The 27,521-nt window shown below is 37.6% G+C and overlaps 2 protein-coding genes across 2 annotated transcripts in view; both read right to left on the bottom strand.

The window, feature by feature from the left end:
• The window catches only part of LOC136258029 (uncharacterized), a 31,243-nt gene extending 15,421 nt beyond the window's left edge, over nt 1-15,822 (bottom strand). Inside the window, exons 1-5 of the mRNA XM_066051332.1 lie at nt 15,583-15,822; nt 10,021-10,108; nt 6,151-6,266; nt 5,468-5,552; nt 2,025-2,173 (exon numbers count right to left, since the gene is read on the bottom strand). Of these exons, the coding sequence (XP_065907404.1) occupies nt 2,025-2,173; nt 5,468-5,552; nt 6,151-6,266; nt 10,021-10,108; nt 15,583-15,752 (608 nt within the window). The 5' untranslated portion in view covers nt 15,753-15,822. The remainder of the gene's footprint in view (nt 1-2,024; nt 2,174-5,467; nt 5,553-6,150; nt 6,267-10,020; nt 10,109-15,582) is intronic.
• A 1,954-nt stretch (nt 15,823-17,776) lies between these two features.
• Nucleotides 17,777-27,521, bottom strand: part of LOC136257999 (uncharacterized) — a 33,714-nt gene continuing 23,969 nt past the window's right edge. The window contains exons 6-8 of the mRNA XM_066051299.1: nt 18,522-18,648; nt 18,121-18,169; nt 17,777-18,066 (exon numbers count right to left, since the gene is read on the bottom strand). Of these exons, the coding sequence (XP_065907371.1) occupies nt 18,029-18,066; nt 18,121-18,169; nt 18,522-18,648 (214 nt within the window). The 3' untranslated portion in view covers nt 17,777-18,028. The remainder of the gene's footprint in view (nt 18,067-18,120; nt 18,170-18,521; nt 18,649-27,521) is intronic.

The following is a 27,521-nucleotide window of genomic DNA, read 5'->3' on the forward strand; positions in this document are numbered from 1 at the left end:
GAGTAATCTCCAAATACAAATCTAGCAGCATTGTTTTGTAACATCTCTACTTGCTGTGTGCTAGCTTGTATATGAGGAGACCAAATTACTGTGCATTAGGCTTGTGCCAATTATGCTTTGAAAATTGCCTATTATGCTTTTGAGCAGTGCTCAAAAATCCAGCCTATTATGCTCAAAATTATGTTCTAAGATTATGCTCGAGAGCTGACTGTTTTATTAGAGTATATCTGCATTTCCTGACTGTTGTATTAGAGTAAGTGACTGCTCTATTAGAGTATCTCGATCTTATTTCCTGAATAATCAGTCAAGAAATACTAAAAATAATAACACCGCAAGGTTTTTGATATGAAATGCAGTAATAATGTGCAGTGTGTTCATGTTGTGCAGTACTTTTCGCACGCATTGTGCGTTTTAATTAAATTTCTTGAAAATCGTCCTATTATGCTGGCATAATGCTTGATGCTTTTGCTAGCCTATTATGCTCGAAATTATCCCGGCATAATTGGTGCAAGCCTACTGTACATACTCAAGAATAAGGCATACTAAACACCAAAGAATGTAGTTCAGTGCAAGTAGGTTGGTACTTGTAATGTGGCAACCTCAGTGTTTGTTTAGGGTGTGGCTTGCTAAATCATTAACAAATTGAGTAATTAACACCAAAGGCTGTGTTAAAAACAATCCTGTACTGGTATTTCGATAAACCAGTTATCAAAGACTGTCACGGTATGATAACTGGTTACGTATGTTAATTTAAACAGTATTACTGGTATATCACCAAACACTATTTTAATACAGAAGCATTCTCAGTACTTATCTGCCAGTGATTGATATAAAACTATTTCTTTTTCCTTAGTCTCTAGCTACCATATCCATAGAGTTGAAAGAGAGATCTCCGTGTGTTTAACATGCTGGCTTGTTTGACTCTTGTTTCTTTACTTTTTTCGGCGATCTCTATTCCCATGTTTTAATTTTTAAGATCACTTTTACATGCACGTTACTGTACACTTGTGCATTGTTGGGTAATGTTCTTAAAGCTAATGCTATGAAGTTGTACACATACGTATGTACCAAATTCAAAACTACTAATCAGACAAGTGAGCTAGGGCTCCAATATTTGTGGTTACCACAATCCAAGGGGACCCATGTGAATTTTATAGACGCAATGTACATTCCATACTTCTACTAGATAACTTTGTAAGTCACAATGCATAGTTTTGTATATATAGCCAAACCACTCTTTCTCTGTTACAGTGCCTCATACAATACCTAAAGCATAGATAAACGCCTACTAAAATGGGTCTGGGTGCAAATGGATAGTATTGGCAACTCATTCATCACATTTCCAGCAACTGGTGGTATATATGTGTTAATCAAAGGCTACAAATTCTAATAACATGTACCACATGCCACACAAAGTCTGTTTCTTGAGCTGCTTGTGTAAATTGCAATGATCACTTCATTGCAGTAATATTTGTTTACACAAAGTTTCTGAATTTTAGCAGCTAGACAACATAATAGGAAAGTGTGCTCATTTTGTCACATGAGTGGCCTAATGCAGTTAGTTGCAGATCCCTTTTTATAAGCAATTATAATTTCTACTTGACATAAACATTATTTGAGAATATACATACAAACACACACTACACACGCACGCACGCACACACGCACACACACACACTCACTACACACACGTACACTCACTACACACACGTACACACACACGCACACCACACACACACACCACACACTCACTACACACACACACACACACACACTCACTACACACACGTACACACACACTCACTACACACACGTACACACACGTACACGCACACCACACACACACACCACACACTCACTACACACACACACACACACACACACACACACACACACACACACACACACACACACACACCCGCACTACACAGTCACACAGTCACTACATACACATACAAATACACACCATATGCACACGTACATATAGAGTATATATACACACAGTACACACACACTACACTTACAAAGAGAGGACCACTAGTCCTGGTATTCCTATTCTACTAGCTTTACTATGGTGACTTCCACTCCCTCCTTTACCACTGTGTCCTCCTCCACTTGGTCCATTCTCAGTACAGTCCCCAGGGCAGGCACATACACTGGTTAAATTGAATGTCTATATACAGTAAAACAAAACAAAAGCAAATCACAGTTTTTACAGTTACACATTACAGTGGTATGCATTTTATCAGTACATACAATATTACAGTATACATAAATATAATTATTTACGGGTATATGGGTGACATTGTTGTTAGGACACAAGACTGAAGCACAGCCAAGGTTGAGTGTAAATGTACAGTAGATAACAATAATATCATCCAAGATTGCAGGATATTTTTATCCCAGTGCAAATGAGGTTATGGATATTAGACTAGGTTCCTGTTTGTTTCCTGTTAGTGTGCACAAGATTTTGTCTGGATACTGCATAGATTTAATTAACCTCTTAGCTCCTCCAAAGATACTAGATACACAGCAACAGACAGTTTTATGAAGCAGCAGTGTACAGGTATGATTAGTCTTATTTGGTCAACTTAGTAGAGTGGTATGTGGCATACAAAAGCTAAAACAACTGGTGAGCAGTGAGGATTACTCTGAGAGAGTGAGGGGTTGTCATAAGAAGTCAGTCTACATCACACACTGCTGGGACTGATTACTAGACAAAGCATCAACACTGACTGTTTCATTTAAACACTTAATTACTGCAATAGTATAATGGCACTGTGTAAAGACATAACTGTAAAATTTAGCAAGAGTACAAGTAAGTGTGATAGTAGTGTTTTTTGGAATAACACTTCATATTTGACTATTATTTTGTTTCATTTGCAACAATACACCATTTGTGGTTGTTAAGAGTGGCTCCACTACTGTGTGATAAGTTTGTCATCACTATAGTATGTACAAGTTGAGCTGGTTCCTGAAAAACAACAAAAATTAAAAGTGGATTTTTTTCTCTAGAGAGTTAACATTTCAGCTAACCAGATGATTAGTGGTGACAGAAAAGGTGTCAACAACAGACACGTACAGTTTGGCTCAATCACAAATCCGGGAAAGAGCTGCAATGGACAGTGCACTTTATGGCTTCCCCATAGGAAATGTATTGTGAAAATTTTTAACCGTAAATATGTGACTGGGCCAGCGAAAACAGGGCATGTGGGCACAAACTACACCCCCTCACAGTACAGGTCATATCTCAGTATTGGAACAAAATATTTGCATTCTGTAACTTGCATCATAAAGCCAATTACGTAAATGCTTACTATTACTTGAAAATTGCATTGCAATAGCATAATGGTATTAAACGTTATGTGTGATGGAACGTTGAAAAAGTAGGCAAAAATCATGTTCCCACATGCCCTATTTTTGTAGGCCCGGTCACATATTATGTTGGACATTTGAACAAAAAGATTTTAAAATATTTTTAGCAGGTCAAGCAGTACTACAAATGAGCAAAATTCCAAGATCATGTGTAATTGCATCATCCATGAGTTATTAAATGTTTTTGAGGATCCAGCCCTACAGATACATACTAGGTGATATCACCAAGTAACGGAGCCATTCTGTCTATTAGCTGTGTCAGCGTTGTAAGTGGACCGGGTCATCTGGATTATCCGGGTCATTTGGGTCACATTTTGTCTGGGTCAAGTGGGTCTTATCCACTTCACTGAATATCTGGGTCTGACTTGGATGAGATCATGTGTGACGATAAGTTAACAAGCTTGGTTGTATTGGTGGAAATGCAGTTGTAAGCACTCAAGAAACTTACGTGGAGCCACACCCACCATTCAAGAATATGTTTTGCTGTCTGTGCGAGGCATGTAGAGCCATGCCCACTTATTGGAATTGTATCAGCTGTGCTCTGTGGGCATGCATGGCATCACCAGATCTGTGTTGCTACTTGGCATGTAAACTTACAGTACGTGGAGCCACACCTACTTGAGAATACGTAGCTACCCACTTCTTGCAGACAATCTCCTTTCTATAGTGTAAAAAAAATGTAGGGCTGACTAGTGGAACTTGTGGACTTTTAATCTAGTCTTGGGGGACGCCTCTATTTTATATTAAACTAGGCCACATGCGGGTCAGATCCAGGTCCCATCTGGATTACTATTCAAGTCAGTGGGTCAGATGGGTCAACAGTACTGACCCACTTACAATGCTGAGCTGTGTAGTTGTTATAATGCAGCACTTCACATTCACACTCCCATGCACTAGGATTAAGCAGTTATAATTTCAAGTTCAGCATATAACATTTTTGACCATCTCTGTCAGTGCTACACAGTACACAAGCTTATGTTTTGCTAATTCTAAAACCAGATATCCAGTAGATACAATTACAGAGAATCAATCAATCATGCATAAAAATCAATTTATTAAAGTACATGTAAAAACAAGCTATGCTATTGTTTAATTTTTAGGTATGTAAATTGCAATTTTTTTTCATTTTGTAGTGTATCAATTATGTGCAGTAGTAATCCATTAATTCATTGTTAAGCTAAGGAAGCATAACTTGAACAAACTACTTTAACACTGTCAGTGACAGGTTGGTGTTTTGTGTAGATCACACGTAAACAAACACACATAACCTATATTCACTTAATGATTCAGAAACAACAAAGCAATATATATACATCAATTCAAGTCTTCTTTTACTGCTTACTGAGAAGCAACTTGTACGCATAAAATCTTTGAGCACACATTTTTTATCCATTTCATTTCAAATGTAACAGTTGGGTTTTCACTCAGCAGGTTACATTTGCTATGCTGGTAACCTGCTATAGGATACCAACTCTGTTCATTTGGTTTCTTCAATGCCCGTAGAGTCTGTTAAGGATGGTCCTTCAGAAACTCATACCATGTAACCTAAATATTTTGAGGGAGAAATTTTTGCTGATTTCACAGTTTTGGGGGTATCAGCAAAACTTTATCCTTGAAATATTTAGACCTCCATATAATTGGAATGTTTGCAAATCTGCAAAATATTAAATTAAGTAACATTGATCAACCTTGAACAATTTTCCCCTTGAAATATTTAAGCTATACATACAGTAGTTATTATACCAGCACAATCATGACACATCACAACAAAGCATACTGTTGCACATACAGCTTTCGTTTTTCATGTACTGGAATTATTTAACATTAAGTATTTAACATTAAGTATTTTGTTCACAGACATTGGAAAACAATTTCAAGAAATTACCATGTGCCCACAACCAATCTTTAAACAATTTACACGTCTATATATCATCATAATGTAGCACTGATATACAGCAGTTTGTAAAGTGAGTAATTTTGCTCTTCATTTAAATATCTACTACAAAATAGTACAATATCTATGTACATAACAATACATACACAGCAAACATGGTTATATTAGAACTTTCGCATGAATACATATAATACTTACATATTGATTCTTGGAAGTTTCACCAACAAATCCAAATTCAGGCTTGTTTTGACTTTTCTTGCACACAAGATTAACAACCATATTCCTGAGGAAGTGATGACACAGATATATGCACTTCACAGAGTTTATACATGTGAAGCTCATGTGGCTAAAAATTTTTGAGGGACAATAATTGGGCCTGAGTTTATTATGTTTTTGAAATTACCTATTATGCTTTTGAGTGACTCTAAAATTCCCCTATAATGTTCAAATTATGCTCAGTTGTATCCTATTATACTCCAAATATGCTCTCATATAAAATTGTGTCTTGACTGCTCTATTAGAATATCTAATGCATCTGTGAAAGTTCTATTAGGATATTTCAACATGCGCTGATTAGTATATTGATCTTTAACTACTATTCAATTACAAGTAGCCATAAAACTGATATTTCACTTTATTCCATTACACATATGCAGAGTTTCAGCTTTTTTTCATAACCAATGAACAAAACTGTGCCTATTGTGATGGAATTATGTTCAATGCTTTTGCCAACTTATTATGCCAATAATGTGAGCACGACTTCTCACTATTGTAAGAATACATGTTCTAACTATTACTTGATGCATATGGAAACTGTCTTGGACATTGTGACATAATAGTATTGGTTGTCCCCCAGCTCCCACTATAACATTTCAACTAACCTTCCTCCATTTCCTCCTATATATGCAATAGACACTGCCCCATTATCGGCAGTGTTGAATGATGCTTTGTCTGGTGTTCCAATGGACCGGTATGATCTACCATCCTTTTGACAACCCTGTACATGTACATGGTGTTCACCTTACAACATTTTCTAATTTGGGAACTTCACTTAAACTAAAGCTTGCAATTGGGTGCTGGGCAGTCAGCTCAACTGGTTTGCCAAGAAATGTTTTCCATAGATTTTTTGGTATATAGTGACTAATGAACACAATATCCATGCAAGCAAAATGACTATACATTGTGATTATTGTATATACCACATCTCATAATTTTAGATCAATATCTTCCTACATTGATCGTATACTCAGTCAATAATAACAAATTTTCAGGGCAAGCCATAATTTTGAAGATTTCTGGTTAATACATATTGAAAACCTTAAAGTTCCCCCTACTGTTAAGCACTGTCAACTTGAAGGGAATGCATTTTTCATTAAAGGCAGAGTACGAATGCTACACATATACAGCTACTATTGCTAGCATGGCTACACACGTTGTGTGGGCTTTAGCAGTAAAAAAAAGATTATTGTACTACTACATGTATTGTAAATGCTTGTAAACTAAGAATTTTAACAATATGCATGTTGGTAAATCAAACATAATCATGGCACACATATCCGAATATTCTACGCAATTAACTGATACCATTTTCTCCGATCTGCACTGTTATCAACATGAAAAGGATATTGTTAGGCACAATCTGCAGTTTATAAATTGTGCTGCACATTTTGTGAATTCATAAAATGCGAAACAATTTATATATTGTGCAGGTGTCGTGCTGACACATGGCAAGACGAGATGAGAGTCATGCGACACAGTGCAGTTGTATCAGTTGCTGAACTACTGTCGTTCCAAGTGTTGGATCACGAGATTTCCTCGTGGCAGTGTATCATCGGTGAGGTGTGAGTTTCATTATATAAGTTTAGAGATACATTAAAAGAGGATCACAGAGAGCTATTTGAAAGGTTCTGTAGAGGAAAATATCTTGATCCCAATCACACTTCCTAAAGCAAAACAATAACGGAGGAGGAGAAGGTGTAGAAGATAACAGACATTTTGAATGGATTGGAAAGAAGTAATATTTCTAATTAGCCCTTTCATTACTAAAACAAAGAAGTTTGTTTTGTTAGACTACCCAGAGCTGAAGTTGGAAGATGTTACAAAACTGTCTTTGGCCACCATCGTTTAATTACAACAGTTGAGAAATTTTATGACATAGAGCATGTGCATTCAACTGAAAGTGTACATGTAGACTACAAGAAAATACTTGCAGAGGTATGGAAGCATAGTGAATTATGTACGCTATAATATTCTCAAGCATCACAAAAATTTATAGCCACCAGTCATAAGACACTGGACATTGTGGAGATGGCCGGGTGGTTAATTATATTGCAATATTCTATACTGAACACGTAGTCCGGTTCCCAAGTTTGTAATAATGCCAAGCTGTTGTGAAGGAAAAGTCAGGCTGGATTTTAGCTGGTATTTTTGCAAGAGACCAAACTTTTGTGATCCCCACAGGCATAGCAACCACCTATCAATTTTCTGATATATTATTTTACAAAAAGATTAAGACACTCTAACAGAACAGTCATTTGTTCTGATAGAGCAGTTAGTAAGTGATCTCTGAAGAAATCTGTAGGGGCATGCCTCCAGACCCCTAGTAAGACCATGTGTGTATTTTGCACACGGTACTTAGCTTTACAACTATAACTGGAACAGACACCCTAATACAAACTTGATTTCTTCACTGTTCAACGTTGCTTGGTACCATAATTTGGCATACCACAGTACGTATAATGCGAACATCATGGACCTACTTGAGTCTTCTTTTATGTATCTTTGCTGACAGTGGAAGGTGTTGATTTGTGGTAGCTAGTACCATGTAATGGCTTCCCTACACATGTAACAGAAGTTATCTGTATTAATTTTTCTGTTACTGTAGTAACTGGAATGATCGCAGGGGAACTCCCATGCAATCATGTGAAACTGGCTGAACAAAGCTGAAAGCAAAGTGTGTGTGTGTGCGTGCGTGTGTGTGTGATAGCCTAATTATTGTTGGGGGCACGTTCAGATGAATACATAAAGTCTGGCACCTCTTTACTCTGTTTGTGCAGACTATACCCACTCAAATAGTTACATAATCCTTTGTTTAAAATGAAATGTATTGAAATACATTATACTACAGTATGCCACAAAAATTATTATAATTATGCACCTTATTAATTGCTGTAGCTGACAGTTTGATATACATCATCACATTCTGTGTATTCATTTGTACCATTAAGTAAACATGTTTGCGTTTGTCCATGTTGCGGTAAAATTAATCTATATTGTTCTAGCTTAAATAACTTTCTTGGTGAATAGTTGGATTTATTTTCATAGTCTGTTGTATATTCCGATGAGTTATGATCGCATGCATTAACTGATAATGTTTGTTTATTTAAAATCATTGGATGACTATTGTCATTCTTGTGGAAACAATAATTAGTTTGGATGATGATATGACTGATATGCATGGTGAAGTCTAGTTATGCAAACAAATTGTCTATTCATGTGTGGATTCCATAGGTCAGGTGCAATAGTTACTCATCGGTGTACCATGAACAGTGTTTAGGAAGACATGTGGTTACAGCCAGGCAAGATGAAAATGAAAATAACTTTTCTAAGTCTTGTTGTTCATCATTAATGGAGTTGTGCTTTTGTAGCTCATGTATTGGAGTATACTTTACTATAATATGTGTAACACAGTTTCCAAACACTGTATGTTTGCACTAATAACTGTATCACACAGAGGTGGCATTATGTAACCGCGTGTTGCATGCATGGGATAATGTGAGAGTGAAACTATAAGTACATGTACCATTTTGCTAAACTAGACATTAAGGACATAATGCTGGGCATGATTTACAATGCACCAAACCTTTTGTGCTGGTAATACATTTCATTACTGGTGCAGCATGTACAGAGTTTGTATGTGCTGGGAAACTGCTAAAAAAAGTAAAACATACAGGCTGGACTGAGCCCATCAATATCAGCTGATTAAAACGAGATGTACCACAAATGCTGTAGTACACAGAGGGCGACACTGACATAGAAAGACAGTATGCACCTTAGCTATCCAGGCCAGTTGTAGAGTATGCAAAGGAACCTTGGAGGGAGAGATAGTCTGCAATATAACTAGGAACCGGCCAAGAACGTAATGGCAGTACGCTGAATGGACCAGAATACAGTTCATAAAAATTCGCAGCTCTTACGGTAGTTCACAAACTGCGCAACCAGGGCCGCCCACAGGGGGGGAAACTGGGGCATTTTTCCCTAGGTCCCAGCCTGAAAGGGGCCCCAGGAGGCCCCATGAAGACCCTTTGAATACCTGTTTAAAAGATTGATATACTCTAATAGAGCATTCAGATCTAAATACTCTAATAGAGCAGTTACAGTATTCTTCAGAGGAACAGTGTAGAAAGCTTATAGGTAAGGAGATTTGTGGTTGGTGAGGGGTAGCTATTGTCATTGTTAGCAGGTCATGACCTTTTTTTTTCTTTTTTGGTCTTCAACTTACAGTACAGCTTGGGTGAAGTTGTCATTCAGAATGGAAACCTCCTTACCTCTGGGGCCCCACTTTAACTCTTTGCCCTGGGCCCCTTAATTTCTCTGGGCGGCCCTGTGCACAACAATTTATAAATTATTGCGCATTTTATGAATTCACAAAATGCGCAGTGCAATTTATAAACTGCGCAAATTCACAGATTGCGCCTAACAACTATATACATACATACATAATGTTGTACTACAGTATAGTTTGAACATACAGCAACATCTTTGCAGTCTTTTTCAGTGAACCCTTTACAAGGGTTGTAGTAGTACGTTGCTTTATCACTTCCTACCACACTAAATGCACTATGAACAATAACACAAAGACAACAATAACACAAAGACAACAATAACACAAAGACAACAATAAACACAAAGACAACAATAAACACAAAGACAACAATAATGTACAATTTATGAACAAACACAATTTCTGAGGCACAACATGTATGTAACAATAATAATCTTAACTGTGGGATGTCCAGTAAAGTTATTTAGTGGATAATAGTTTTGTTTGACTGGACACAAGTCAGGTATACACATGAACATGGTGCATCGTGTTGTTTCAAACATTACTTACAGGTTCTACACTTTGTTGCCATTACCACTACGGCATGCGTGTTTTATTAAATAATGGATAGCTTATTATTATTTTATGGTGTACTTATTATCACTTGCATCAAGAGTTTGTAATATATATTTAGGAGAGTATCCAACACTGTATTTCCCCTTCAAAACGCACTGCATAATAATGTTATGCAATAGTCATCATCACCAAAGATGTTAACTTGCTTCAAGAGCTATAAAAGCCTTGAAGTACTTGCAAGTCTTCACTTTGGTATATCAATGCCTATCAATAAGTCTTTCAAGGCAAAGCCATGTGTTGGAGTTTACTGGAATTATACTAAAATATTCGAATATGTTATACAATGTTGCACAATTATTACACAGTGCAGTGCCTTTCGAAGGGGCAATACAGGCATTGGATACTCTCCTAAATATATATATTATGAACTCTTGCTCGCATTAAAGAATGGTTTCAAGCACAGGGCTTGATATCAGTTTGAGTACACTTTATAATCACCATCAATGGGTTGTGATAGCTGTTTGTTGATACTGTCATTGGAATACTCCTCGAGGTATGTTCCTGAACCATTATTGGCAGGTTTTGATAAACCTACTTTTTGCCATTTTTGGCAACTTTTAGAGCTTCCAAAACTGGCAACTTCAAAAGCTGCCAAAACTGGCAACTTCATAAGCTGCCAAAACTGGCAACTTTAGAGCTGTCAAAACTGGCAACTTTTAGAGCTGCTTCAAAAATGTATCACTAGCAGCTTTATGATACTTCCAAAAGTGGCATAAATTCCATGTCCTTTTATAGTTGCAAAAGTATCTTTTAAATGTGGGATTGAATTTCAGTGTGGGGTTTCAAAACTGGAAGCTTTTATAGTTACCAAAATTGGCAAGTTGTAGTAAGTTTATAAAATTTCCAAAACGGGAAAGTTCTGTAGTTATCAAAATTGGCAAGTTTTGTAATATCCAGTGTTGGTAAGTTTGGATTTCCAAAATTGGCAAGTTTGAATTTCCAAAATTAGCAAGTTCTATAATTGGTTGATTGGCAAGTTTCAATTTCCAAATGTAGCAAGTCAAAACTATTTTAATTTCTAAAATCAGCAAATTTTGTAATATCCAATTTGTACATTCCAAAATTAGCAAATTTGGTAATGTTAATTTGCAAGGCAAACACTGTCATATTTGGCTTCATGACTGATTTAAGAATCTACATAAAATACAAAACTGCAGATTATAAACATAACAATTACACATTACATTAATCCTTCTCTACATAGTCACCAACTTTTAAAAATGTATATGGAATCGTGTTGATAGATGATCATCTTTTGGAATGCCTAATTTCTTAGTAACATCTTGTTTTTTTTATTGCTAAGAAGAGTGATACAGTGTGCATGAAATTTTCATGTGACATATAGGCTAACTGGCTTTTTATACGCTGCAAACCAGCATTGGCTTGTTCGTTGACTTGACTGTTGATGGTGTTTGTCAGTGCTGATTTGTAAAGGTTAAAATTGTAGCCTGACGAACAGCTTACATGAACTTTCCAGTGAAATCAATCCACAGATAATTGTGTGCGACTGAAAAAGGCTGGTTCACGATTAAGACAGTATTGATGTAATTTGCAGGCATTATCATAGATGATTAACTTTGGGGCACTTGTAAATCTAGAGCGAAAGATTTTAAATGGATAGTGTGGTGATTCATGTGAATCCATTACTTGAAAACCATAGCAAATTCCATGCTGATAATATATGGTAAAGATTCCAGGTGTAAGAACTGGATGAGAATCTGGATATTTGTGACATTCATCCGGCGTAGATTTAATGTTGAGGTGATCAATAGCATAGTTTCCTTGGCCATGCAGGTAAGTTTGGAAAAAGCTAAGTGAATCTTCTTGAGGAGGTAAATAGTGAGATGAGCTGGGCTCTGGCATAGTATTTGGTATTGTTTACACTAAACAATAAAAGACCAAGAAGAGACGTTTAGCTGAAGACTTTACTCCACTTGCTATCAGACATCCTCGAAGAAAATGACTTGCATAGTTATATAAGATTTAGTGTATTATTGTTCTCTTTAGTATGCATATTAATGATTAAAGTATAATAAAAAAGTTTGATTGGGGAACAACAAATTGATTGTGGGTTTCAGCTTGTGGTATTCTATAAGTGCAGAACTTTGATGAATCAGTGATTTGTAAATGTTTTGCACTAGACTATAATAATTCATGTAGAGATAGCATTATGCATTGTTGTCAACATCAAAATGCAGACTTGAAAGTTGTCAGTTTTGGTAGCCTATAAAATTGCTAGTTTTGGAATTTGCCAGGTTTGGCAGCCCCAGTTTGACAGCCTTGAAAGTAGCCAGGTTTACTTGAGCAGCCTTGGAAATTGTCAGTTTTGGCAGCCTTGAAAACTGCCCTATTTAAATTGCCACAATTGACAATTAGATATTTCCCATTACTACCAAAATTAGAATCTATACCACAGTCAGATATATCACACACCAATATATAAAGTACAATACAAGTGTGGCATTGTGCATTGTTGTCAATATCAAAAGCCAGACTTGAAATTTGCCAGTATTGGCAGCCTTGAAAATTGCCAATTGTGGCAGTTTTTTTTTTTGAATTCACAATTGGCAAATAGATAATTTCCCATTACTAACAAATATGAATCTATACCACAATCAGATATATCACACACCGATATAATTTGCAATAAGTTGCCAGTTTTGGCAGCTTTGAAAGTTGCCAAAATGGCAAAAAGTAGGTTTACCAAAACCTACCAAAAATGGCTTGTGAACATACCTGGAATACTATACTGTAACACCTGTACTGGAAAATCCATGTTTTAGGGTTGCACGAGCCAGTTCATTGGGTCTGTTTTCCAGTCTGTTCTGCATTAGTCATGTCCATTATTCTATGCATGCGCCCCAGCTCATGTTACAGCATACGAACCTAAGTTTAAAATCCTGAGTTAAAACCACACTGCTGACTCTGGTAGTGCGAACAGGGTGTTAGATGCACAGCTGGGAATCCAGAATTCCCACTTGCAGCTGATAGTCCCAAGACCTTCTTATTAAAGGAGCTGCCCTCAGATAAGAGCCACTGTTAAACATACTGATTGGAAGACACGTTTGAAGCAGAAACCATGGTTTAAGCCACAGTTATAGTAGTTGGAGTTTACAAAATATAGCTAGTCTAGTGCATATCAAATGGTCGAGGAAGACCAGTTAAACATGGCCAGTCATCAAAACTCCACGCACACCCGCACACACACACACACCATGGGAATACTGCTACACAAGCCCAGAGTAGCTGCCCACAAATGCTCTAGTAGACATCTTTGCATAGTAATCACAAGTACTTTTCTTCATGCTGAAAGTATAGTATTAATAATGGTTGTTACCACTAAATACTGTACTCTTAAATGGCATGCCTTATGTATCATGGCATGCCATGATGTATATGGTCTTCCTCGACCATATATGGTCTTCCTAAGGCATGCCTTATATGGTCTTCCTAAGGCATGCCTTATGTATCATGGCATGCCTTATGCATGCCTTATGTATCACAAGGGTTGTTCTTAATTAAAATTATCTGCCAGCTACACATGTATGAGGAAAGTCAGAATAGCGATATCGATACATTTGCTTGCTAGACATCTAATCATTTATTAGAGAAACCTTTATCACCATCTTATGTACACACAAAAACCTCAAGGGGGTTAAAATTCAACTGTGGTTCTCACAACACCTGAAGTTATACTCACTGGTTTATATTGTGTGGTTGTGTGGCTTTGATTTCATCATTTCTTTTTATCACAGTTCTAAAAACAGGATTATGTCTAGCTTATGCAATCATTGTGCTTTTGTCAGTTGACCAAACGTTTTGAGATGAACACAACAAGTGTAATTCCTTTCAACTCAAAAATGTAATTTCTAAATGATAAAAAATGATCACAGATTTTTAGTATTCCAGTAAATATTCTCTTGTGTTACCGATCGACCACTCACAACCACTCACGAATATCAGCTATCTGTATTTGCACCTATGTGACATGTTTTATACCAACTTTATCTGATGATACACACAGTCACACACTGCTATTATATACTCTTGATTCTATGTCTCACTTCTTGGTGACAAATGCATAATATGAAAAAGGTTACACGGTACTACACAAATGTTACATCGCACTTGCTCAAAGCAAGTGATTAAAAAACTCACTAATTAAAGGGCGCGGCACCTGTTTTCTTCACGAGTTTTTATCCCATGCAAAACAGGATGACTACTCACAAAGGAAACGGCTGCCACACCCTTTAATAGCTAGTTTTTTAATCACTCGCAATTGAGCGATGCGACATTACGTTTGAGCGGTACTGTACTTAACAAAAAAATATCCAAGTATTTATTCAAGTATCTGTTTCAGCCCTAGCCATATTTGTTGCATGCCCTACAGTTTCCATACAGCATGTAACAAAGCACTCATTACAAAATCAATACACTAACTTAAGAGCTATAGACACTACACATGACTGCATCCAACAGATCTCAATTTATGGCCAGTACCTGTTTCATATAATGCCAATTCATGATCTTTTTTAGTCTGCAGAGGTAACGAACGTCACAAGTGAAGTAAACACATTAGCACCATGTATTAAATATCTATCAATGCTGCGAATCAAATACTTGAGCAAAATGCCTTGTTGCAAATTATATTTCCATTAATGTACAGACTCAGGTATGAGTATTGTCGTACATGTATAGATGCCACGTCTCAAATAGATGTTAGCTATTGTAAGTATCAAATAAATGCTGGGTATCAAATATTTCCTGTACAGTCAGAACCGGCTATGCAGTGCCAAAAATAACTAAAAAGCATCTCTTATAAATTTGTGAAATATACACTATCCCTAGCAAAACATCAAAGCGGATGGTGCATCATGAATCTGATTTCAAGGAATTAGCTACAGTTTTATTTTTTATTATTTATTTATTTTTTGTAGTGTCCAGCACTGAAGGTGTATCATTTGCTCATCAGCTCAGTACTGTAGCTATAGATACGTACGTTACAACTCTCGACAACTCTTAATAAGACCTAGCTAAGAAATGAACGTCCTAGCGGTCCTACAATGGCAGGGGGGTTAGCTACTTTTCGGAGCCTAGCAAAGGCTCTTATTTTCACACAACTAGCTGAACTTACGCAGTTCCATCTTTGTGCCCCAAACTTCTCAAGTCTACACTTTTCTTGTCAAAAACACACACGCAGCCTTTGTTGTTCGGGTCTTCCTCGCACTGGTCTGCACTGTCACATCTTGAGGCGAACAGAAACAGCAAACATAACAAAGCACCAATCAGTCGTGACATCTTCATCCTAACGCGGTAATGAACTGAAGCGGGGGCACTCGAGTGCCTCACGTGAGAGGATCCACATGAGACATGATGTAACTCGATGCAACATAGATATAATTTATATGGGTGCGTAGCTATGGATGCAATCATTCAGTGTTTTTTTACTCATCTACATGTATCCAACTTGTATTGTGTATTGATTGATTGATTGATTGCCAGTGATCATTCGTTGTTTGATGGATGCTTTCCTATGAGGTTAAATTGAAAGTCGATAAATCATTGAGCTTCACCTGGAAACACTTTATGGCAGTGGTAGCTACGTTGTAGACAAGTTTTTAATCTCACTGTGAGGATCACCTCCAAAAACTATTACAATTCAGTGCAACTCTGATGATTTAGCTAAGCTGGAAGCTATCTTGGAATCAGGTTTCTATTCCTTTCTGTTATGGGTTTCATCTGACACGTTACCAACTGCTGTTAACTTACGAAGATGTAATATATCCAGTGCTGTGCACCATGTGTCTTAAGTTAAGTGATTCCCACATCCCACTACTGCCTAATAGTATGTTTTGAATGGCTGCCCCGGCTTTGTCACAGAAAAGATATACTTACCAACATAATTTAGTTGGCATCCAACATTTTTTGAAAATCTACCGTTTATATCAAGTTTTTGCTGACCTCCCAAACTTACAAGCCAGTGATTCACCTCCAGCCACAATTCCACCAGCTGTGACGGTGACTCCTTGTGATTCAGACCTTGTTATTCTTAATACTGCCACTAATTCAATCACCTTACTTGAGTTGACCTGCCCATTGGATTCAGAATACCATCTTCAGTCAGCCAGGTCATGTAAACAGAACAAGGGTAGAGTATCAACAACTATATTGGCAGAAATGGATCACAGCATTTGCAACTAGTAATATATTTATACTACAAAACTCTCGAAGTTAGTGTTTTGCCACCATTTCTTTATGGAACCTGTTATATTTTATAGACCAGGATACACTAGTGTCAAAAGTAGCACCATGGAAAGTTCTGGATGATGCAGTGTTACGGCTTTCCAAAAATATTAATTTTATGGCTTGGAATTGCTGCAAGTGGTTCCCCTCCCCAGACTAACTTTCTTTGTACATGCATGCTTTAGATGCATGCAATTGCACCTGTAGTTACTGTAGTAGCTTCAACTATATTATTTCCAGCTACCACACACACACACACCTAAAATATAAATCCGCCCTTGCAGCCCCTACTCCCTCAGCCCTTATGAGGTTATGCATTTATATTAGGCCTGAGTCAAATATGCTTAGTCAAAATTTTGTATACTTGTTTGTTTTTTGTACTCTCTTCATTGCCATACCCAGTGGCGGATCCAGATGGGTTTTTGGGGTTTCGACAGAAACCCCCTTTCAAATTTAGCTCAGTGACAGTCTAAATACATAAACATTGTTGTACTGACATTTTGTCATAGCAAACAACTATATACCACTGTATTTCAGTAGTATGCATGCAGTTGCACTTAACTAACACCATTCATAGCTATTAAACCCTCAGCAACACTTCATTTTTCATCCCCCACTGCATTAAAATCGATCGAGATATACTCTAATAGAGCAGTCAAGTAACTACTCTAATAGAGCAATCAAAGCTACAGCTCATAGTTACCATCTTTGCCTAGTTAGCTACAGTTTAAAGCAATGGATTTATTGTAATTGCTAACTAAAAGTAGCCTAAAATCCAATTTCACTGCTTCTAAATCTCAAATTTTTCTGGAGAAGTGTTATCAGATTCCTTATTCAGCTATACTAACTTACAGAAACCCCCTTTTAAAAATCCTAGATCCGCTACTGATACCCACACAGGTGTTAATTCACTAACCCTGTTTGGTGGTTGCATGCAACCGAAGACTCATTTATGTACTTTTATATTGGTTCATCTCCTTTTGGAACACGTGATGTTTTATGAAGCATTATAACTGCTCTACTGTGAAGAAACTCTTGCTAGTGTTAGCCCCAGTGTCCGGCTGATGTCCATGAGTTATCAGTGGTCTTATTATTATTATTATTGTTTACTGTGTAAAACCTCTTACAAAGAGTATATACAAGCACAGATAATAAATCAGCAAAATTAATTATGTGATTAATTGATGTTCAGCTAGCCTTGCTTTAAGTTGGTCTAAACTTGAACAGGTGATGAGGTCGTTGGGTGAATTATTCCAAATCTTTATACTTGAAGGGAAGAATGAGTTAAGGTATGAGTTTACTCTTGTGTTTGGCTGTAACAGCCTCATTGAATGACCTCATAGAGAGTAGTTAGATGGAGCCAAAAATATATGGTCTATGAAAAAATATATCAATTAACAAAGTAACTACATTTTGGAGTATCCACCACCTTTGTTACAAGCTGCACGATAAGGAGTGAACGTGAGGACAACACCATCCTGTAGAGAGAGAGATGTACATTGATAAATTAATAATCACACACGTATAATATACAGCCCAAAGAGGTTTTGACTAATGACACAGGCACAAAAGTACTATTATGAACAAATTGCACTAAACACAAAGCCTAAAAGCAAAGCCTACGGCAGCCATGCGAAACACAGCTATTGCCACTGAACCAGCAATGGGATTCCTATGCACCACTCAGACACACACACACACACACACACACACACACACACACACACACACACACACACACACACACACACACACACACACACACACACACACACACACACACACACACACACTACACACATCATTGTAGTACTATGCCATTTCCTTTACCCTCACAAGAGATGGTAGATCAAACCACAACACCTTATTAGGAATAACATCACTACCCGTCCTATCATACTTCACTCTCATCCCTATCATACCAATCACACAATAAGCAGTAACGCCTATCGAGAACCTGAAAAGAAAAAGCAATAATACAATAGGCAGTGAAGGCTATGAAGCATCTATGGCAGGAAATGGAACATTTGTACACATGAACACCCACTCACTCTATATACATTTCATACCAAACATAATCAAAACTTAACATGAATGTTAGCTTGATGTTAGAGTTATACCAATTCCCACTAAGCCAATATCCAATATTCTTTTGCTCTATCAATGCCCAATTGTACGGGTCTATATATAATCTAATCAAAAACAGCCAAGCTGTAAAAAAAGGTGCAGCCCCCAAAAAGGCCATGGTGAAAAAAGATGTGAAATCCAAGGTGGCGGCCAAGAAATGGCTGTGATGGTAGGTTAATGGTTACATTTTAATAACAACAATTCAGGTGAATTTGGTGCCAAGACCAAGCGGCACAAAATTCATCTGAATTGTCGTTATTAAAATGTAACCATTAACCTACCATCACAGCCATTTCTTGGCCGCCACCTTGGATTTCACATCTTTTTTCACCATGGCCTTTTTGGGGGCCGCACCTTTTTTTACAGCTTGGCTGTTTTTGATTAGATATCACTTCTTTTTGTATTTGTATACTGCAAAGCCGGCCTATGGCTGGCTTTGGGGCTTTTTAAACCATGTGTTTTTTTCTTTACCACAGGAAGAAGAAAAGAACTTAAAGAAGAATTTTAGTACTTCAATTATTTTTGATTTTATTAGTAATTATACAAATTATATACATATATTTATTACATGCCCATTATTCCCCACAGGATATTTTTTGCAGCTGTTCTCTCTACTGGGTGATTTGAAATGTAGCTGAACTATATACAGGATGGTTTCTTTGTAGCTGAACTCTCTACAAGGTAACCTCTTCTAGCTGGTCTCTCTACAGGGTTTTTTGTTTCTAGCTGAACTCTCTACAGGTGATTTGTTTGCAGCTAAACTCTCTACATGGTGGTGTATTTGTAGCCGAACTCTCTACATGATGGTTTCTTTGTAGCTGAACTCTCTATAAGGTGACTTCGTCTAGCTGAACTCTCTACAGGGTGATTTTTTTGCAGCTGAACTCTCTGCAGGGTGATTTGTTTGCAGCTAAACTCTCTACATGATGGTTTCTTTGTAGCTGAACTCCCTACATGATGGTTTCTTTGTAGCTGAACTCTCTACAAGGTAACTTCTTCTCTACAGGGTGATTTGTTGTAGTTGAATTCTCTACAAGGTGGTTTGTATGAGGCTGAACTCTCTACATGGCGGTTTCTTTGTAGCTGAACTCTCTACAGAGTGATTTGTTTGCAGCTGAACTCTCTACATGATGGTTTCTTTGTAACTGAACACTTTACAAGGTGACTTCTTCTATAGCTGATCTTTCTACAGGGTGAATTGTTGTAGCTGAACTATCTACAAGGTAACTTCTTCTAGCTGATCTCTATACAGGGTGATTTGTTTGTAGTTGAATTCTGTACAGGTGGTTTCTTTGTAGCTGAACTCTGTACATGATGGTTTCTTTGTAGCTGAACTCTTTACAAGGTGACTTCTTCTAGCTGAACTCTCTACGGGGTAATTTCTTTGTAGCTGAACTCTCTATATGATGGTTTCTTTGTAACTGAACTCTCTACAAGGTAACTTCTTCCAGCTGATCTTTCTACTGGGTGATTTGTTTGCAGCTGAAATCTCTACATGGTGGTTTCTTTGTTGCTGAACTCTCTACAAGGTGAATTCTTCTACCTGATCTCTCTACAGGGTGATTTGTTTGTAACTGAACTCTGTACAAGTACGTTTTTGTGGGTGATCTCACTGCAGGGTGATTTGTTTGTAGCTGAACTCACTAAAGGGTGATTTTGCTTGTAGCTTAACTCCTTGCATTGTATCTAGTTTCTAGCTGATCTCTCTACAGGGTGATTTGTTTGTAGCTGATCTCTCTACAAGTTGATTTGTGTGTAGCTGATCTCTCTGCAGGTTGATTAATTTGCAGCCGATCTCTCTACAAGGTAATTTGTTTGTAGCTGAACTGTCTATAAAGTGTTTTATTTGTAGCTGATCTCTCTGCAGGTTGATTTGTTTTAGCTGAACTCTCTACAGGGTGATTTACTTGTAGCTGAACTCCTTACATTGTGTCTAGTTTCTAGCTGATCTCTCTACAGGGTGATTTGTTTGTAGCTGATCTCTCTACAAGTTGATTTGTGTGTAGCTGATCTTTCTACTGGTTGATTTGTTTGTAGCCGATCTCTCTACAGGGTAATTTGCTTGTAGCTGAACTCTATACAAGGTGCTTTTTTGTAGGTGATCTCACTGCAGGTTGATTTGTTTGTAGCTGAACTCACTAAAGGGTGATTTGCTTGTAGCTGAACTCCTTACATTGTGTGTAGTTTCTAGCTGATCTCTCTACAGGGTGATTTGTTTGTAGCTGAACTCTCTATAAGGTGATTTGTTTGCAGCTGAACTCTCTACATGGTGGTTTCTTTGTTGCTGAACTCTCTACAGGGTGTTTTGCTTGTAGCTGAACTCTCTACAGGGTGATTTGTTTCTAGCTTATCTCTCTACAGGTTGATTTGTGTGTAACTGATCTCTCTACAAGCTGATTTGTTTGTAGCTAAATTCTCTGCAAAGTGTTTTGTATGTAGCTGACCTCTCTTCAGGGTGATTTGTTTCTAGCTGATCTCTCTACAGGGTGATTTTTTGTAGCTGACCTCTCTTCAGGGTGATTTGTTTCTAGCTGATTGCTCTGCAGGTTGATTTGCTTGTAGATGAACTCTCTACAGGGTAACTTGCTTGTAGCTGAACTCCTTACTTTGTGTCTAGTTTGTAGCTGATCTCTCTACAGGGTGAATTGTTTGTAGCTGAACTCCTTACATTGTGTGTAGTTTCTAGCTGATCTCTCTACAGGGTGATTTGTTTGTAGCTGATCTCTCTACAAGTTGATTTGTGTGTAGCTGATCTCTCTGCAGGTTGATTTGTTTGTAGCCGATCTCTCTACAAGGTAATTTGTTTTGTAGCTGAACTATCTATAAGGTGATTTGTATGTAGCTAATCTCTCTGCAGATTGATTTGTTTTAGCTGAACTCTGATTTGTTTTTAGCTTATCTCTGTACAGGTTGATTTGTGTGTAACTGATCTCTCTACAAGCTGATTTGTTTGTAGCTGATCACTCTGCAGGTTGATTTGTTTCTAGATGATCTCTCTACAGGTTGATTTGTTTGTTGCTGATCGCTCTAAAGGTTGATTTGTTTGTAGCTGAACTCTCTGCAAAATGTTTTGTTTGTAGTTGATCTCTCTACAAGGTGATTTTTTGTAGCTGACCTCTCTTCAGGGTGATTTGTTTCTAGCTGATATCTCTACAGGGTGATTTTTTGTAGCTGACCTCTCTTCAGGGTGATTTGTTTCTAGCTGATCGCTCTACAGGTTGGTTTGTTCGTAGCTGAACTCTCTACACGGTGATTTGCTTGTAGCTGAACTCCTTACATTGTGTCTAGTTTCTAGCTGATCTCTCTACAGGATGATTTGTTTGTAGCAGATCTCTCTACAGGGTGATTTTTTTGTAGCTGACCTCTCTTCAGGGTGATTTGTTTGTAGCTGATCTCTCTACAGGGTGATTTTTTGTAGTTGACCTCTCTTCAGGGTGATTTGTTTCTAGCTGATTGCTCTACAGGTTGATTTGTTTGTAGATGAACTCTCTACAGGGTAATTTGCTTGTAGCTGAACTCCTTACTTTGTGTCTAGTTTGTAGCTGATCTCTCTACAGGGTGATTTGTTTGTAGCTGAACTCCTTACATTGTGTGTAGTTTCTAGCTGATCTCTCTACAGGGTGATTTGTTTGTAGCTGATCTCTCTACAAGTTGATTTGTGTGTAGCTGATCCCTCTGCAGGTTGATTTGTTTGTAGTCGATCTCTCTACAGGTAGTCTGTTTGTAGCTGAACTCTCTATAAGGTGATTTGTTTGTAGCTGATCTCTCTGCAGGTTGATTTGTTTTAGCTGAACTCTCTACAGGGTGATTGCTTGTAGCTGAACTCCTTACATTGTGTCTAGTTTCTAGCTGATGTCTCTACAGGGTGATTTTTTGTAGCTGAACTCTCTTCAGGGTGATTTGTTTCTAGTTGATCTCTCTACAGGTAGATTTGTGTTGATTTGTTCATTGCTGATCGCTCTAAAGGTTGATTTGTTGCAGCTGAACACCCTGCAACGTGTTTTGTTTGTAGCTGATCACTCTAAAGGGTAATTTGTTTGTAGCTGAACTCTCTCCACAGTGACTTGTGTGTAGCTGAATTCTGTGTAACTGAATTCTCTAGAGAGTGACTTAATTGTAGCTGAATTCTCTACACAGTGCATGACTTGTTTATAGCTGAACTTTCTTCAGTGTGACTTGTAATGTTCTGAATCTCTATAGTGATATATTTGCTTAACTCTCCACATGTTGACTGTCTTCTTGCTGAACTGTCTATAAGATTAACTGTTTGCAGCTGAACTCCCTACAGAATAACTTGTGATGTAATAAAATTCTATAATGGAGTAAATAAATTAGCCGAATGCTCTATTAGGGTGACTGTTCTATTAGAGTATCTCGATCTCGCATTTGCTACACGGAGTTGGCTTTCGAATCATAACTCAGTGGTTTGTAATCCGATTCTTCTGTACTACTGCAAAGACTTTCTATGAAGATTATTCCAGCTATACACCGATTTTCAGCTCATTGCTCTAAGCAGTTTGCCTAGTAGGTGTGAAAACTAATACTTTTTTATTCATAAAAATCGATCGCGTAATTGTGACACAGGTTGGATTTTGTGTCATATCTCCGTGGTCTTTATCTCGATTCCTTTCAAACCACCAAAAGGCACTCCTAGGATGGTTACTCCATCTACATAGCAATTTTCAACTCATTCCATGAAACGGTTTACCCTGTAGGCGTGACAACAAATCGATCTTGTTTTACGCGAATAATCGGTCATAACTCCTGAACCATTCATCGGATGTGTACCAAATTTGATGCTAGGATTCGCCTTTGGACTCCCTTTCTGTGTGCCAAATTTCAAGGTGATCGGAGTACGCGTTTGCTTGTTATAGCAATTTTTGCAAGTGTGCGAAAAGACGAAGAAGAAGAAAAAAAAAACGAAGAAAAAAAAAACGAAACTTTGGCAGCTCGTATCTCGGAAATGGCTGGAGCGATGTCCTTCAAATTTGGAATGTAGACTCCCTTGGCTGGCGGGCAACTGTGTAGCAAATTTGGTTCCAATCAGATAAGTGATCACCGAGATACAAAGGTGTGAAAATGACGTTTTCGTTCTTCCTGTCAATATACTCACGGGTGTGGCGCGCCGGCTTCTTGGGCCGCACGACACACTACCGTGTGTCTTGATTATACATTATCATGGTAATGGTTCATATTAAAGATCGTCTATGTTATTCCAAAATCCTAATAAAACACTCACCTAAACACCACCTTAGACATCTCAAAAGAAGCCTTAGAAGTTATTTAGTAAGAAGGTTAGGTCCACTAGCAAATATGAAGTCAAAAGGACCTGATAAAAGTAGTTTTAAAGAACTGAAATCTGCCATTTTAAGCCTCTTTTTTTACCTTCTTCGTATTATTCCACAGAGCTAGAGCAAAATGTGAGTACTTTTTGGGAATAAAAACTACACAATTTTCCTTCTTATGTCTTTCTTCATGTCCATGACCTATTTTTAAATTTGGTACCATATGGGGTACTTTGAGATAATAAGTTACTCTCTAGAGTTCCTTGAATACATATACATGAAATTGACAAGGAGAAAACATTCTGACCACCTGGCAGACTCCCGTAAGCGTTCAAGTGTTAATCGGATGGCTGTAGGTTTGAGGCTGCCTATGGAATTTTTCTCCTTTCTCCACCTTTTCAAACACACTTTCTGTAACAACTTTAAACAGGCTATAGGACCAAGTGTCCTACAGACCTTCAGCACTTGTGCTGTAAAGCCTTAACAAATAAAGGAAATAAATAAATAAATGTATCTTACAATGATAACAACCATTCTCAAGCAAATTTGCTTCTTGTAGGTTCACTTTGCTATTGATCTTCTGACATAGTCTCTGCAAGGGTAACCAACTTGTTAATCTATTCATATTAACATGTTCAATTGGAAACCTTATATCATTACCTATATTTTAACGAAGTTCATACCAGAGCAACAATGTTGTTGTGCACTTTAGATAGCTGCACAAGTGTACAGAGGCCATACTACTACTGATCACATGCAGCGTGCTATATATGACCTGCTGGGCGAAAATCAACCGTATTTACAAAATTCTATTTTGCCATAAAATTGTATTGAAATACACTGGGTAAAAATATGTGTGCTATGTACATGAAAAATTTATTAGTGCTTTAATTGCATCTAAAATTAAAAAACCTATTTACCACTGGATTTTCCTGTTTATGGAGTTTAATATCTTTGTTTCGTGTTCACACAGCAAAGGATACGTGAGTTATGGGCATTTATTTATGATGCAGTAAAAATTTCTTAGTTGGAGTGGCCGTCTTTTTTGTCAACATGGAGGAGTTCATGCAGGGAAAGCACTATACCTTGATTCTTTATGGTACACAGATCAAGCCAATTCCCATCTTCGTAGCTTGTTTCAACGTGAATTATGATCGATTATCTAAGCACCTCTGATTTTTTTTTGAATAATGGAGAATGATCATGTGAAAATGACAACAAATGCTATAAATTGGAATTTACAAAACAAAATATGTGACCCAGTCTAACAAAACCGGGCTTATCGCCTATTTAAAAGTATCGAGAAATGCCAGTTTTAAGTATTTAGTGTGTTGTAGCTCGCCAATGGTTGAAGCTATGTGTACCAAATTTTCACACGTTTTACACCAATTCCTTACCTTCCAGAGCATCCACTGTGCAAGTAGCCAACAACTAAGTTTCCCGCCATTTTAGATAGTTTTTAAACCGAGGTTGACTGTACCAGGCGAGCTGCAAATTGGGTGGGAGGTGGGGGCCCTGAAAGGCGGGCAAGATGGTGTTCAAAAATTGAATAGGAAGGCCAAGGGATGAATTAGGCCAAGTTTTGAGCCAATGAGGTCTCAAAACTGGCTAAAATGAAAGGAAACTCACAGCAGAGGTACTTATTCAACACCACAGAGCTGTACAGCCACACACAGTCATCCCCAGGCTGACCAGAGCTCCATTAAGGCCCCACATCACACGTACGGATAGCCACTGGGCTTGGAAAAAGCAGCCAGAAAAACCAGACCATTCAAGTCTAGCTGATTTTAAATGTGGAATTAGATAGTTTATTCATGTAACTGTGTGTCGTGGGTGAAAAATCGAATCTGCTGACATGGGCGATAAGACCGGTTATCTCAGACTGGGTCACATATAGCTAACTACAACCAACTATGGAGAAAAAGAAAGAACAACTACGGGGAAAGGGGAAAGTCATCATCACCACCTTGCAGAGCCCAATATCTTACAAGCATTATTCATCCATAAACACACAGAAAGTTGTTGAAATTAATTTTCTTCTGGCCTCTTTAGGTTAATACCACTTCCGGTGGTGGTACGATCAGCAATACAACGAAGAACTGACAAAGCAAAAGGTGTCCATATCCCAAAACTTTCTACAACTAGAGGAATGAAATCTCCTCCTGCTTGTAATAGCATCTGTAATTTATTTCCCATATTGTAGCTGTACAAATTCAGTTTAATTTATCACTGTTCCAACTGTCAAGCGCTATAACTCCAAGACCGTTCATCATAAAAGGCTGAAACTTTGGCTGTCTACTCTTTTGTTATTATAGATCACAGAGGTACAATAAAATGGAATTCGAGGAATGTGCGAAAATGGCTGGGTTTTGCTCAGCCGATCACATATTATGTTGCCTCTATAGTTAGATATATCAAAGTTGTATAGTACAAAGTACATTCAATTGTAAGGAAACAATACAACTACTATACACGACTATACTAACTTGATATACATGTTTAGTACTGTGTAATATCAACACCTCTTATTATCATATTAGCTATCCATAAATGGATTTATAAAAAGTAAACAGACTAGAGTAAAAATAATTTTAAAAATTAAACTTGGGAATAAAGATTACTGAAAAGAAGAGTCAAACAAGCCAGCATGTTAAACACACAGAGATCTCCATTTGGACTCAAATAAACATTTAATACAGTGCTTGGCGGTATTGGCATATGTAATAGGACAGACGACTGTGGTATTTGGGATTAATAGGCAAGCATTGCAAACAGCAGCAGGAAGGAGTAAAATAGTGCGAGGTGAAGGCGAACACTATTTCCTTCCTGATTACAATGCGAGAACTATTAATCCCTAATACCACAGCCATCCATGCTATTGCAAATTAAAACAACCAAAAATTAACCACTGCAAAAGTTCAATCACACATAGCAACCATTGCCTAGCAACTGTTGCTGAGGCCTCAAAATGATGTTTACCTTAGCAATGGTTACTTAGAAATCATTGCTAAGCAACCATATGTCATTGGGCATCTATCACTATGGTAACACTAGTTGTCAAGTCGGACATTTACTTCTAATAGGAACACACCACACTACCTTAGCCAATTAAATTAGTATTACAGATTTTTATCAAGGGGCCTTGTCAAACAAGTGTAATACTAATTCTATTGGCTAATCGCTTAACATATTTCAAAATAATTATGTCAAATTGCTATTGAGAGTATTATAGTGTAACACATTCACTTGTTGAATTAGGATCAAGACACACGGTAGTGTGTCGTGCGGCCCAAGAAGCCGGCGCGTAACACCCGTGAGTATATTGACAGGAAGAAAGAAAACGCAATTTTCGCACCTCCGTAGCTCTGTGCTGCCTTGATGAAACAAGACGGTTTTTGCTGTGGACACTCCCTCCACC

This window comes from Dysidea avara, chromosome 6 (assembly GCF_963678975.1).
Source record: "Dysidea avara chromosome 6, odDysAvar1.4, whole genome shotgun sequence".
NCBI lineage: Eukaryota > Metazoa > Porifera > Demospongiae > Dictyoceratida > Dysideidae > Dysidea > Dysidea avara.